We start from the raw sequence: 14,178 nt of genomic DNA on the forward strand, positions 1-14,178 counted from the left end.
AAAGGTAAGCCTACATGTTTCAAGGGTAGACATAAGGCTTACATAGCTATCTGAGGAAACACATTTATTAGTCAGCTTCCTCATAGTTTTAAGAATTATTTCATTTTTTTCCCCCATTTTTGTAATGTGTGCTTATACTAGAGATTTGCTGATACCTTGGGACGTTATGTGTTTGAGAATATGATGTCCTTCTGTTCTGACGCTGTCATCCTTGTCTGAGAGGTATAACAGTAACTGCGAAGGTGTGGGTTGTGTGTTTTTTTTTCCCCACAGTTGTAGCACGTTTTGGTAACTTTAACTTGGATTGACTGAAGGGATATTCACCTTCCCAAGTCACTGGATCTCTTTGCTGCTGCCACTTTGGCAGATCTGAGGCTTACAGTAAAATTAAATCTCCTGGACTTTCTTGCGTATCACTTGATTGGGTCACTCATAGATTTCTAATGAATGAGGGCTGCTTTGCTGGCAGGCTTGTTTTTACTCGATGGTAGCAGCAACGTACCACTCAATCTCATGATCAACAAAGAGTGCAAGCTTTAATTTTACATTGCTTCTTGTGTGTCTTTATCAGCCAGTTCTGAAGTTGTCTTCCGATGTCTTTCTGATCTGAGTATACATATATAAAGGATTCCTAAAACATAAGACATAAAGAGCGTAGATATATAAAAGATTTCATTACTGTACTGTGAGGATGCTTGTAAGCAAATGCAGTAATAATTTAATGAAGTAATTCAATGATATCTTATTCTGTCAATTTTGATTGACTGGAGTGGCTGAGACAGCTTTTCCTCAGAGTTTCTCTCATTTGTGAGTTGTTTTTTGTTATCCTCACACTCTGGGAGTAGTCATAACCTCTTAAAGTTCCAGCTTGTGGTGTGGCTGATTGGGTAACTTTGCTTTCTGGTATGCTCTTTCTCCTTCCTTAAATTATTATTAGAACAAAAATTATTATTAGAACAAAGGAGCTTGCCACACATTTTGAGTTAAATGCTATTTTTTTGTTTAGTATCCGTGTTGGACTATTCTCTGTGAAGCAGAAGACATTCCAGGTATCTTAGGTGCCGGCTGGAGCTGAGAGTAGTGGCTCTCCTCTGAATCTCTTCTGAAGTCTGTCTGGCTGCCATTTTGGCATAGTGCAGTCTGCTCTGAGGAATGCCTTTTCATCCCCAGCTTTAAAATGTTCTGACAGGCTACTATGAATATTCCCTCTGTCAGAGTGCAGTCTGAACCTCCTGTCCCAGTCCTGCATTTTACTTTTGGTCTGTCTTATAATCTGTACAAAAGGGAATCCATTTGGACACCTTTCAGGATTCTTCACAGAATGACAACGTGACTGTGCTGACAGTTCTATGAAAAACAATCTGTTTTCTTCACCATTTCTTCCCTAAATGTTAAAGTTTTTATTGTATATGCTCACACCCAGGTCACACTATATATGTTATAAGACATGATGAGCTATATGAGAGTAAATGCTTTACGTGTTTACTGTGCTTAAGTAAAACTAAAAAAAAAAAAAAAAGCCCCTGTTTTTTACAGAGTACTGATAGAGCTTGGATAAGCAGTAGGAATTTAGTTTTTAGACTTTGCAAGGGGCCCTGGCCTGTCTTCATCTATCTTCGTCTAAAACCTGTAATACATGCTACAGCGGTATACATATAAGTATGGATTTCTCCCAGTTCTGATACAAACTTGCTGAATCTGTTTTTTCCTTGGTATACATATTCTTTACACTAGGATCCTAAGCTGCCATTATGATCAATAGAGATCTAGCCAATACGGTCAATAGTGTCTGGAGATGATTCATTTAATGAGCCTCTGGGTGCGTACGGTAGGGCGAATTGAATTGCTCCCCAGGCTCCTGATTGCATTGACCTCCATTGACAGCAATGGGAGATGTCTGGATTTAGATGTCTGGAGCTGAATCTTATTCCTATAGATGCACACCAAGTCACCTACTATTCTACTTCACTTTAACTTTCCTAGTCCTTTTTACTGTTCTACATTGCCACGTTTCTGTCCGCTTTGCAATCTCTCAAGTCTTACATCTCTTTCAGTGACAATGCTTTCTGTGTTCTCTGCCGTTAAGTGTTTTGGGGAAGATTATTCTCTGACGACCACTTCTGATAAAATTAATAATGCTCTTGGTTTACTGCTTACCTTCTGCTGAAAGAAACACTTAGAAATTCCATCAGCTGACATCTCTGAACATTGAAATGCGGGAAACACTGATTGAAAGAACACGAGCAGAAAAATCAGTGAATGGCATTGGTATGCTTGTAAATCATGGAGTATTGGAAAAGTCTTTTTTTTTTCTTTAACTGAATGGAATCCCTTGAGTTAGAAGCTCATTTTTGTATAAAAGATGAAACACAAAACACTTTTACCTCCCAGCTGCTCCCTTTTACAACCTTCACCCCTCACAAACAAAGCATCCCTAATTACTTTGATCCCCATTTAGCGACATCTGTACCAAAATGTGAAATTTCTGGTGGAACTTAATAGATGATCTCAGCCTCATGTGGTACGATGGATGTGGCTTCGTGGGTGCTGCAGGCTTTGAGACATTGTGCTCCCCAGAAGGTCACCAATACTTCAATCAACTGTGAAGTTTGGCTATTATGTAGCTCTGCTTTAACCACCAGTGAAGTCACTGTAAGATTTGTTAACTTCTCATTTTTTCTGATATTCAGGAAGTATTTATATTTATCTATATGGTTATATATGTTTATAAACACATACTTATGTTCATATATTTCTTACGTCGTGACTAGTAGTTTCTCATGTCCTTTCAGATAGCTCAGCCTTGGGCCAGGACTGCAGCTTGTACAGGACCTAGGAAAGAGAGACCTGCCGTTGCTCTTTGTAGGTTGGTAGTTCTCTAGGGGATGTGTTACTGGGACAATCCCTGGCAGATGTAGGCCCTACTGGAAAGCTGCGATCACCTTCCTAGCTATTGCCATCTTTGCCTTGCTTTTGAGGTAGAGAAGAATGAAAACCTTTGTGTTTTGAGACAAGGTTAATATACAGCCACATAAAACATAAGTGTACACACAAAATGCTGTGGTAAATTCTGTCTGACAGAAAGATAAAATTCTTTCATAAAAAGAGGATTATTTTTCATCTAATTTTAAGCTTTCTTAACGAAGTCTTTTGTGGAGTAAATATTTGGTAACTAATTCAAGATTGTTCTCTTATATTAAAAGGACTTGAGAGTTCCATTAAAAACGTAGGGAACGGCCTACAGAAACCTGATTAAAACAAATAATATAATAATGAGTTTTACTGAGTATTCGTTCGTTTGAATGTATTGGTACTATACATTGTACCAATGTATTTTTATAGATACTTAAGAAAAGCATGTTATCTGTGGTGGTGCTATCAAATACTGTCATTTTAATACAGCAGATTAAATAAATCTTATTTTAAACATTAATTAATGTTTTCTATTTAAAAACAAAGCAAAAATGTCATTAATTGTTTAGTGTTAATTACCATTTAAAATTTGATTTTTGTTCTATTGTTATCTTTCTATTTTTTAACTATAACTCACAAACTACATTATTTCTTAATGTAGTTGTTTCATTTGCATTAACAAAGAGCTTACACCTCTATGTTCAGTAGCATATGTTCTGCTAAGTTGTTAAGGCAAACTTAGATTACCGCTAAAAAGCCTACATGGACGTATTTTTGCCTGAGTAGCCTGGGGTAGCCCAAAAACTAGTTCATGAGTCATGCAGCTTACACTCATGTGGACACTACACAAGGAATTTAATTGATCGTAAACTTCTTGATTTCCTTGTAGCAGATGAAGACACCTCCAGGGCAGAGCACTTCTTGCCTCATCAGATATGGAAAACCTGAAATGGGAGGGGAAGAGGGGTCTTGTACTTGATGTGAATCAATCTGTAATGACTGCCGCACAGCATATTCAAAATTTCCAGCTCAATTTTAGCTGAGGTTTCTGATCTGTACCTTAAAGCATAGAAATTGTGCTACAGGTTGAGGATTTAGCATAAATGGAACCTTTCTGTAGTTGGCAGATGGCGAAATACCTATTTATGTTCCTAAATGAAAGCCATGCCTGGGAAAAGATAACCTCAAATTGAGGTTATTTTAAGAATGAGCTTAAAGAAAAAAAAAAAGGACAAAGATGTGCCAGCTAAGCAGCGTCAACAGTAATGATTTGAGTGACTGCCTAGGGAATGGATGAAAAGTGAATCAATTATTTCACAAGATACACAAGTTTGTGCAATAAATTTATGAATTTGAAGCTGTTATCCATACAGGCTCAACAATTTTAGACAAGAAGTTACCCAATGACTGCTGAACAAAATGGTTTAACAGCATTACTACTTTGAGTTTTGCAGAGCTGGAACTAATCTGGTGGTCAGCCAAGAAGCTAGACAAAATTGCCTCAGTCATTTTGCTTAGTTGTGAGATTTTTAAATAAATATTCCAGGACTTTAAGGAATAAACGCATAAAAACTCACGTGAGTATATAGAAGTAGTTAAACTGAAACATGAAAGTTTTGCTGAAGTGTGAACATGAGCATACAGTGCTCGGAACACCTGTCAGCAAATTATTTCCCATGTTAATATGCATGCTGAATATCTGAATTGGTAACCTAATTTGCAAATGACAAAATTTATGGAGGACTTTGTGCTATTTCTAGATACTCTAATGCAAATATGACAAGTGACATAAGCCAAGTAACTTGCGGTTATGACGATACTTACTCTGCAGTGGCTGAAATGCTTTGCAAGTGTTGTATATAATTGTTCTGTTCTTTTGAAGTTGTCTTCAGTTGTATCTAATTGATAACTAAGGCACACATAAGCCATGCTTCTCTGCTTTGTTTTAACAAAGCTTTTCTTCAAAGGAAAGCGTGTACCTGCCACATGGTCTGTATGATGGACATTGCCATTCCATACCCTAATATCTCACGTTTATGTGATCAAACTCTAATGAAAATAACATTTCCATAAATTCTTATCTAGAACATAGTAATCTGATGTTAGGCTATACCAGTTGCAAACTTCTAGTGTGTGTGTGTATATATATATCTCAGGTTTTTATCATCTTACATATACCTTCTTTATACCTTAACTTATAACATACATATCTTCTAGTGAAGGAAATCTAACACAGCATATATGCCTTAACTAACAGTTTTAAGGCAAATTCATCTGCCTTAGTCTGATACCTGTTTAAATGTATCAGATAAAAGCAAAAGGTGAATTCCTTGCTATCTTACACGCGTATACCCAGTGAAATGTCCTCCAGCCTCCTGGATTCTGGCTTATGGACCACTGGTTTAGCCATGCCCATCAGTGCTAAGAGCTTACTTTCCTGTAGGAAGAAGTCTAAGAATACTTCAGTGTCACTTGTGTTAGGATGCCTGGAATGATCATTAGTACATTCAGCACCGTACGCTGGACACCACAGCTCATCACAACAAATACCGATGCATGAAAACATACACTGCAGAACATAGGTGGGCAGTTTTATCTCAGACCAGACATCACATGCATTCTACAGCTGTGTCTAGAGAGAAGAGCTGTCCCCAGAAATTTTTATATTTTAGGGAACAAGTTAAAGATCAGGCAATTGACTTCTACTCCTAAAATTAAAAAAAAATAAAAATGCACACAGCTGTTAATCCAGAGGTTTGTGCATGCCAGCACTAAAGTGACAAATTTGATAGAAGGTTGTCTTTGTTTCATTTTCTTGGCTTTAGGGTGAACCAGTTCATTATTTAAATAAGACGTGTTTCTTGATCACTTCCTCTGGCACTAAAACCATGACCCATCGACCTAGCACTTGGAAATAAATTACAAATGCCTTGCAGATTTTGGAAAGCTCAGAGAACTAAATAAACTAAATAGAGGAAAAAATAGTTTAGGTAGTAGAATTGTGGGCCATACTGTAAAAAGTTGCAGAGAATCCCCATTCTAAAGTATTACCCAACAGTAGGTGGTCTAGTGTATGTAGTTACTCAATAATATGGTGGTGTTATTTTAGTGCCGCTGTTCTATTGTTTCTTTTGTCTCAGTGGAAACTGTCACACAGTAGGAGGTGATGTACCCACTTGGGCAGCATCATTATTATCGAGCAACTTCATCTCAGGCTTCAATAAAAACCTTGAACGTTTTTATTATAGGGCCATCACTAAAAAAGTGGTTCTTCAAATCATTTTGAGTTTTCACCTTTCATAGTTTTCTATCATAATGACCTTTTGGTAGATTGCATAGTTGGTCTGTACTGTAATAGTTTTACAATTTTGACATGTTTTTTTCTGAAATATTTTAAAAACAAGTTATCTATAAGTAATTAGAATGACCCTGCAAACACTGACATGCATGATGTGTTCTGCAAATGCCCTATTTTGTTGAAGGAACTGGGAGAATCATACAGCATCTGTTTGGGGGTTTGGAATAAATAGGAAGGGACAATTTCTCTGCCTTCTAATTTGTGCAAATTTCAAGCACATCTAATTATAATTACATATATATGTGTACTTTCACTGGCAATTGAAAGGGAATGCTTCTGAGGGGGATTTTTCTTTGTGCATATCCTAGAGTAATAGCATTAGGAAAGAGCTAGTCTGATCACTGAGCTCATCCCCCAGCGTACAGAGGGCTGTTCCTCAGGATGTGCTTTCTGATATGAAATGCCACAATTCATGGCTTCTTCCTACTGAGGAGCACCACACAGCCCCTTGGATACTGACGCTGCTAAAACTCTGTTCCCTTGAGTAATGACCCGAAACCGAATCACAAGGACAGGAGAGGTCTTGGTGAAGCATCTCACTATGGGGGCCAACTTAGCTGTGTTAGTCTGAGCTGCTGCAAAGGCTCTGAGAACAGGTGACAGTTATGAATGTGCATAAGCAAGTGCACGGCTGGGCAAGTGTTTGTCACTATCAATTGTCTTCTCTTACAGATGAGAAGTTAGATTTGCCAGCCATTGCTATTGGACAGATTCCTTCTCCTTCAGAGAAACAACCGGTTTGCACGTGAAGGCTCTGTAGCATGGAGGATGGATTTTGAAGGGGACTGTTCAGGAGCGCTGGGGTGTTTATGGTTAATTCCAGAAGTGTAAGGTAGTAAACGTGGACCAGGAAGTATGATAGTGGTGTTGGACAGCTTTAAATCTGCCAAATAGCCACAAAAACACTGTGTGTTGCCTGAAATTTAAAAATAATTTTGGAACAATACTTATTTTAAGCATTTTGCAATGAATTCAAGAGATTGAGCATTACCAGCAGTTGCCCATTACCATTACAGTATTAATTTCAGAAGAATGGCCACTACTGAAAAAAAGGCAAGCAAAAATGCCTTTGCACAATTTCTTGCTCTCTTTCTTATCACTAGTGTTTCCATTAAAAAAAGTGGCACAATTACAATGGCAGAAATAAAATGAGTTTTATAAAGTTGCCTTTTTTAAAAAAAGCATTTTATGCTACTCTGTTCAGCACAGAGGGGATTCTTACCTTAATAAGTAAATGACTCAGTCTTCTGATACCTTAGTTTTAAGTTCACATGTGGTAGCTATGTCTATTTCTATACATTTTAATTTCTCAAAATACTATTCTACTGTAATATTACTAAAAAAACAAAAGTAACCCTGGCCCAAAGAACATATAGGTATAATGAAACTGATGTCAAATGGCCTCAAAAGATCCCAACAGGGTTACAAGAAAGCAATGAGAAAATCCCCAACCTGTCCCAAGGCCATGTTGTGTTATTATGTAGCTGTTGTTTCTATTTACCGCAAAAGCTGCTTCTCAGCATAAAATAATGAGTTAGGTAGTAAAAGTAGTTTCTGTGGGCGTTAAGACAAGTGATGTGAAAAGTATAGCTGAAGATTTTAGTATACAGCACTGTTAGAGGGTTGTTAATTTTCTGGCAAACTAAGCAATACATCCGGAAGCAGTCAAGATTTGCTTTTGCCTTACAAAAAACTATCTGCTTTGCTTACTCAAATACCCTCTGTTAAGCAAATGAAATTGCGTTCATCCAATCTTTGCAAAGAAGGCAGAAAGGTTCCAGAGTTTCTGGATGGAAGAATATGTGGCTGTGTGATCACAAACCTGACATTTAGCTTAACAGATTCTCTCAGAGGTTGGGCATTAAAATATGCACATCTTTGTGTCTGATATTTGCTGTTTTTCAGGAGTTTTGAAAGAGTAAGTATACCAATTCCCAGCTCCCAATTAAGTTCCATGCCGTGATACATATGTACTGGCATGTGTGCATTTATATGTAAGTATATATGCACATATGTAAGTGCTAACATCACATTTTCACCATTATAATGCTGTCTTTTGCTGTGTTAGGCTTTCCTAAAGCTGGCAGCTGCAAAGGCTGTATTTAGCTTTTGCAGCTCCTGCAGGAGCAGCAGTACTCAGCCAGCAGCTGCTGCTTGCGCTGCTAAGGTGAGGGAGTTCTCCTGCACCTGCCCTTCCTGAGGGCATGCACATGCCTACAGCACATCCTCCTACACTCTTCCACTTCTTCCTAAATTATTACTGTAGGTAAACCCAGTTCTTCATTGTAAGCAAAAATAGTGCTTGTTCAACCAAACATTTTTCTCCCCTGGATGGAAGGGTTGACTAGATAGGATATGCTGATGTGCTGCAGCCTGCCTTGGCTGTGCTGGAAAACACAACGTTATCTATTTGATATATCTGTATTTTTTGGTGTTCTTTTAAAATAAAGTCACTTTGTCAAATGTATAGTAAGGATTAATTAGTCAATGTCTGTTCAGTGGTTTGGATGCCTTAAGCCTGATTTAGAGTGAGTGCTGAATATTGTTATACTAACTTGACTACGGCAGTGTCTTGATAAGGAAGTTCCTTTTTTTTCACCCATCCAGAATCAGGTGCAACTTATGTTTTTATTCTCAAAGGTTGTCTTTTATGTTTCAACATATTATATATTTCCATATTATGTTACAGGTTTTCCATCATATACAGTTAGATTTTGTCAAAACCGTTCAAATACTATATTAAGAAAAGCATACCTCTTCTTCTGTTTTTTTTTTGTATGAGTTTTAGCAGGTCAAGATAATTTCACAGATGTCTGAATATTCTGAATTACCATTGGAAATCCGCAGCCCAAGCAGGGAATTGCTCTTATCTGTTAAATAAACAGAGTTAACCCGTTATATGCTTCAATATTTTTTGTCTGTATTGACCTACGTTAGTAAAATATTGGAGTTAAAATGATTTTTAAGTTGTTTTTGACAAGAAAACAAATTCTTACGGGAATTGTTTTTTTGAAGTTCTGTGCCTGAATTAAATGTAAAGTTAATGCTGGAGCATGAAGAGCACAGTTGTTCTTTTATGTATTGTAGCTTTCTTGAGGAGGAGAGAGACAGAAGTGTAATTCTGCACACAAAGCTTCATTATTTCATCCTATTTATTTTTTAAGAACTATTTTGTGATACTTTGGGCAAAATCCTGTAAAAAGAAGTTGCTAATGAGAAGTCTCTAACTTGTACTTCAGTTCCTCTAGGAGTATGTATTTGAACAGATGTTCCTTGATGGCTCACAGTAGCTGATAAAGCTTCATGGAATATGGGTGTGAAATTATTCTGATTCTACCACGGATCTTACGTCAGCTATGGCCATATGTAAAATAGCATGAACTCGTGTCACTGAGTCCTCTTCACAGGACTTACTTAAAAGGATGTACTGATAGCAATGTACTTGGCTGCCAAAATAAATGTTTGTTTACACCTATATTTCTTTAGAACTTTTAATTTTATTGCAGGAGTTGGTATGAGTTGGGAGTTGATTTTTGGACAAAAGAGATATGCTAAAAATTTTGGTTTTTTCTCAAGCAAAGCACTCAATTCTAGACTCTAACAAACTGAACTTTAGTGCTGAAACAAAGTGTAGGTGAAGCATTATGCTTTGGGGGAACAAAAACGTGAACCTGATTAAGGAAATCTGAATTTCTATTATTTTTCCATGATAAAACAATTATTTTATGGACATTTATGAAAGGTTTTAAATTGCCATGTCTTCACCATTTGCTAACATCTTGGGGCTCACAATTTTGGTCTTTAATGATTTCTGCATCAGCTTGAAAGACAATAATTCTTATTTCTCTTGTGATGTGTATGTAAAATATGTATATGTGCATATACAAGTCCATATAATGTAAAAATCAAAGCTAGCAGCAAACAAATCTATTTTCATTTTTCTCAATTTGAGTAGGTTTGGAGAATTGACTTCATAATCCAGCATTTCTATTTGCAAAGTTAAAAATCTGGTACAGGATATAAGTATATATGCTTTTTTTTTTTGTAGTTTGACAAAGGATATGCTTACAGCATTCGCCACAGCTATGGGAAAGAAGGAAGGAGAACGGATTATACCCCGTACAGCTGCATGAAGATTATCATGTCCAATCCACCGAGTCAAGGCGATTATCATGGTGAGTTCTCAAAACAAAGGGAAATCTTTAGCCTTTTCCTTGGCTAAGGAAGAGAGCCAAATGGATTTCAGTTTCTTCCTCTGGTAGTAAGTTTGGACTACTAACTAAGATAGTCACTGCTGTTCTCTGTTACTCTTCTTGTGATTAGTCTTACTTGCTTAATAGCAGTCAAGAGAAGTTCAGTTTTGTACTCAACTCTAGTTCTTTTTCCTTCCCTACTCTTCTTCCCACTTTGTGTGTCAGAAACCGAAGTTAAATTCCTTTTAAGCCGTGCTTTCAACCTGGCAACCTTGTTCTACTTATATTAATTTATTTGCTTTTCAGAAGTTTAGGACATTCAGGGCTCTTCTTGATGCTTCATTTCTAGTTGTAGAATAGTGTAAATTTATAAATGACCTGGTATTGACATTTTTAACTCTTTAGGGCAATGAATCTATCACTGTGGAAGTCACGGCTTATATATACACATCCCAGACAATATAGATACTGCAAAAGGAAGCTTAACAAGGACAGAACTTACGATGTTTTCCAGTATTTTGAAGAAGTAAATACTTAAGCAATTTGTTTTGCTATGATGCGTAATGCCAAACTGTATTGTTTATCCTTTTACAAATGAGGTCATAATAGTGATTATACAGGGTACATACAGTGTTTAAGCTTTATCTTTTTTACTGAAGTAATCTGAAAAATCAGTTCTGTAGAACTTGTGTCCTTACTCAAACAGAATTTGCAATTGGAATTTACTTCTTGAAACTCTTGCTTCAGAGTAAGGTCATGTTTTTCCATAAACATTACAGTTTTCCATCGACAAATTATCTGGCAAAGTATCTGACAAATTGGAGTATTGTGTCTGTCATGTTCTTGTAATCTCTTAAATTATGTATTTAATTTCAAGATCAAGGTCTTCAAATGTTCTCCTTAGATCGCACTTGATAGCTTTTGGCTCTATATGTATTGAGTTGCACAATGCAAGGAGACTTTAAATATATAGATGTTATAAAAGGTAAGCAATTGGAGGGGTTCTGAGATACGAATTAAATTGAACAGAAATTCCTAAGCTTGTTGGGGTACTTAAAAACTTCCTATCTTGGTGTGACTAAACAAGGAAAACCCACACCAGTGCGTCACTGTTGTTATTCTAGTATTAGGTTGTTCCTTCAGTTGTGTCTCAAAACTAATTCTGGGACAAAAAAACCCCACATCATCATCCAAACCGTTATTCAAGGTGGTGGAACTTTCTAAGGCAGTATTTTATAAAGGATTATGCTTTAAAGACTAGTTGACTATCATTGTCTTTTCCAGTTTTTTCACAGCTCTTTAATGTACCAGTGCTATCATTGTCAGTAAGGAGCTAACAATCTCTTTTCCTGTCACTGAATGAGAACTGTGGCTTGTTTATGTTAAGATATTTTATGTAACTCTTGAGAGTCTGGTGCCCTACTAACCATGCAGTGGACTAATTATTTAAAAAAAAGAAAAAAGAAAAAAAAAAAGAAAAAAGCAATTGCACATATGGGCAATTAACTTTTTTATTAATAAGCTGTTAGACAATTAGAAACAGTTTAGTTGGTCTCTTGAGTGTGTTACTCTGCTAACTCCTGGGTAAACAACCTTGTTTGTGAGCTTGCTTGTTTTTACTGTCAGGGTGCCCATTCCGCCACAGTGAGCCTGAGCTACTGAAGCAGAAGCTGCAGTCATACAAGATCCCTCCCAGTGGAATAGCTCAGGTAAGGCATATTTTGTTTGGAACTTCCTTTAATGAGGCCCTGTTTTTCAATTGTACTGTATATTGGAGTAGAAATGCTGCATGCAATTTGTTAGTATGTAAAATATCTCTGCTTCGAGAAGTCTTAAGCCAGAATCTTGTCTTTCTTGCTTCAGTGCTCCCATTGATGTGTTGACTGTTGTCATCACCTTTTTCTTTTGCTTAATATTATGAGTTTGTTTATTACTATAGTGGATGTTAGTCACTGTTTCCTGTAATAAACTTATAAAAAAAAAAACAAACCACCATATGTCCATTGTGCTGACTTCCCCTAGACAACAACAGCTCATGAGATGCCTAGTGAAATTTAACAGATTTTAGCAGCTTTTTAAAAGGTAACAGTAAATTGATAACCTGTGATCTATAGAACGAGCAATCAGAAAATGGAACTTTTCACGTGCATACTGAAGGACATTGACCTCCCATTCATTGTTCTTGCAGGAGGTTAAGGATATAAAAGAACGCTGTTGTCTTCATTGGAGGGAGACATACAGGTTAGAGCTCAGCTGAGACAGTTCAGGAAAAAGTAATGTATATTAACTGCGTGAAGTCTACATTAAGTCTGTAGTAAAATATCTTTTGTTCATGTGGAGTATCACCATTGCTGGTCAGGCACCAACAGAGTGTTGCACTAGTTAAAAAAAAAAAAATGTGAAAGTTTCATTTAAAGTAATTTCCCTTGGAAGAAGTAATTAGGAGATAGATTAAAAGAGAATAGTTTAAAAGATTTTATTGTTCGTTGGAAGTCATTCTTCACAAATTCTAGAAATCCCCAGACTTTTTTTCTTGGAACTTTTTTTTCTTTTCTTTCTCTCCTGGACCATATTAAGTGTCTTTCATCTATCTGACAGGCACTAGAGATACCTTCCTTTGGCTTTTTTCTTTTTTATATGCATCAAAAATCATGCTGCTCTGAGATTTTTATCCTGCTAATCATTGGAAAGATTGGTATGGATTTCCTGTTTTAGCTGCCTTGCTACGCGTGGGTAGGATTCAGTTGAGGCTATTTCTTCAGTGCTTTTGCACAATGAGGTAGGATCTTTATATTTAACATGGTTCCTTAGCTCATTTGTGATTTTTTTGTTTGTTTGTAAAGTAGGATTGGGACTCATTACAAATCTTAAATTTTCTTATCAAAACTGAGTAAGAGAAACCATCTCTATCAGTGGCTGGAAAAGGACACAGTGCAGTCTAGGAACTCTGTGGGGTGAGTTTAAGTGCATTGATAGTACAGGGCTCTGCAGTGGCCACTCTTAGTAATAAAAACAAAACAAAGTCCAGTAATAAAGCTGGCTCTGTCTGGGTTTTCAGAAATTGATATTTTACATCAGTCAGTCTGAGATATTCAGGAGGAGGACGAGGATTGCTTCACATCTGTCTCCAAGAGCTTTTACCTATCTTATAATTGCCACTCCCCATTACACGTGACCAATAACAACTCAGAGTCCTTCAGTCCGGACTGCAACCTTATAGAGTCTTCTCCAATGCTGGTGATAATTGCTGACCTTCCAGTGGTGTCAGAAATGTTTTTTCCTTTAGTGCAGTGAATGGTTAGGAGGGGTGAACGGTTTGTCGATCCTTTGAAACCTCTGATATAGTTGCTTTTCCAGTGTATCAGCCTCAAGATTGACGTTCACTCAAACTGTATGTACCCTTTCAGTCTGTTAGACATTCTGCCAGCTCCAGATCAGCGAGAGCTTTCTTAAAACTCAACAGATCTATGTTTTTAATGAATGATTCAAAGCTTGACCTTTCAGCTACGTATTTTAATAAACAGAGTGTCTTTCCTGGGGCTCATGGCTTCTTACACTTGTTCCTTGCTTTGTTTCAGAGTTCTTTGCTGTCTTCAAATGTGTCTTCATTTATTCTTTTCTGTTGCTTTGTGTGTTCTAGACAAGCAGGTTGTCACAAAGTGAAAAATTCCCTTCAGTGATGTCAAAACCAGATCAGTGCATGTATTGCAGTGC

The 14,178-nt window shown here is 36.9% G+C and overlaps 1 protein-coding gene across 2 annotated transcripts in view; it reads left to right on the plus strand.

The window, feature by feature from the left end:
- The window catches only part of PRIM2 (DNA primase subunit 2), a 111,225-nt gene that overhangs the window by 76,895 nt on the left and 20,152 nt on the right, over positions 1-14,178 (plus strand). For both annotated transcript variants that reach the window (XM_035542941.2, XM_035542942.2), the window contains exons 11-12: positions 10,320-10,446; positions 12,091-12,173. In XM_035542941.2, the coding sequence (XP_035398834.2) occupies positions 10,320-10,446; positions 12,091-12,173 (210 nt within the window). The remainder of the gene's footprint in view (positions 1-10,319; positions 10,447-12,090; positions 12,174-14,178) is intronic.

Source organism: Cygnus atratus, chromosome 3 (genome assembly GCF_013377495.2).
Source record: "Cygnus atratus isolate AKBS03 ecotype Queensland, Australia chromosome 3, CAtr_DNAZoo_HiC_assembly, whole genome shotgun sequence".
NCBI classification, from domain to species: domain Eukaryota; kingdom Metazoa; phylum Chordata; class Aves; order Anseriformes; family Anatidae; genus Cygnus; species Cygnus atratus.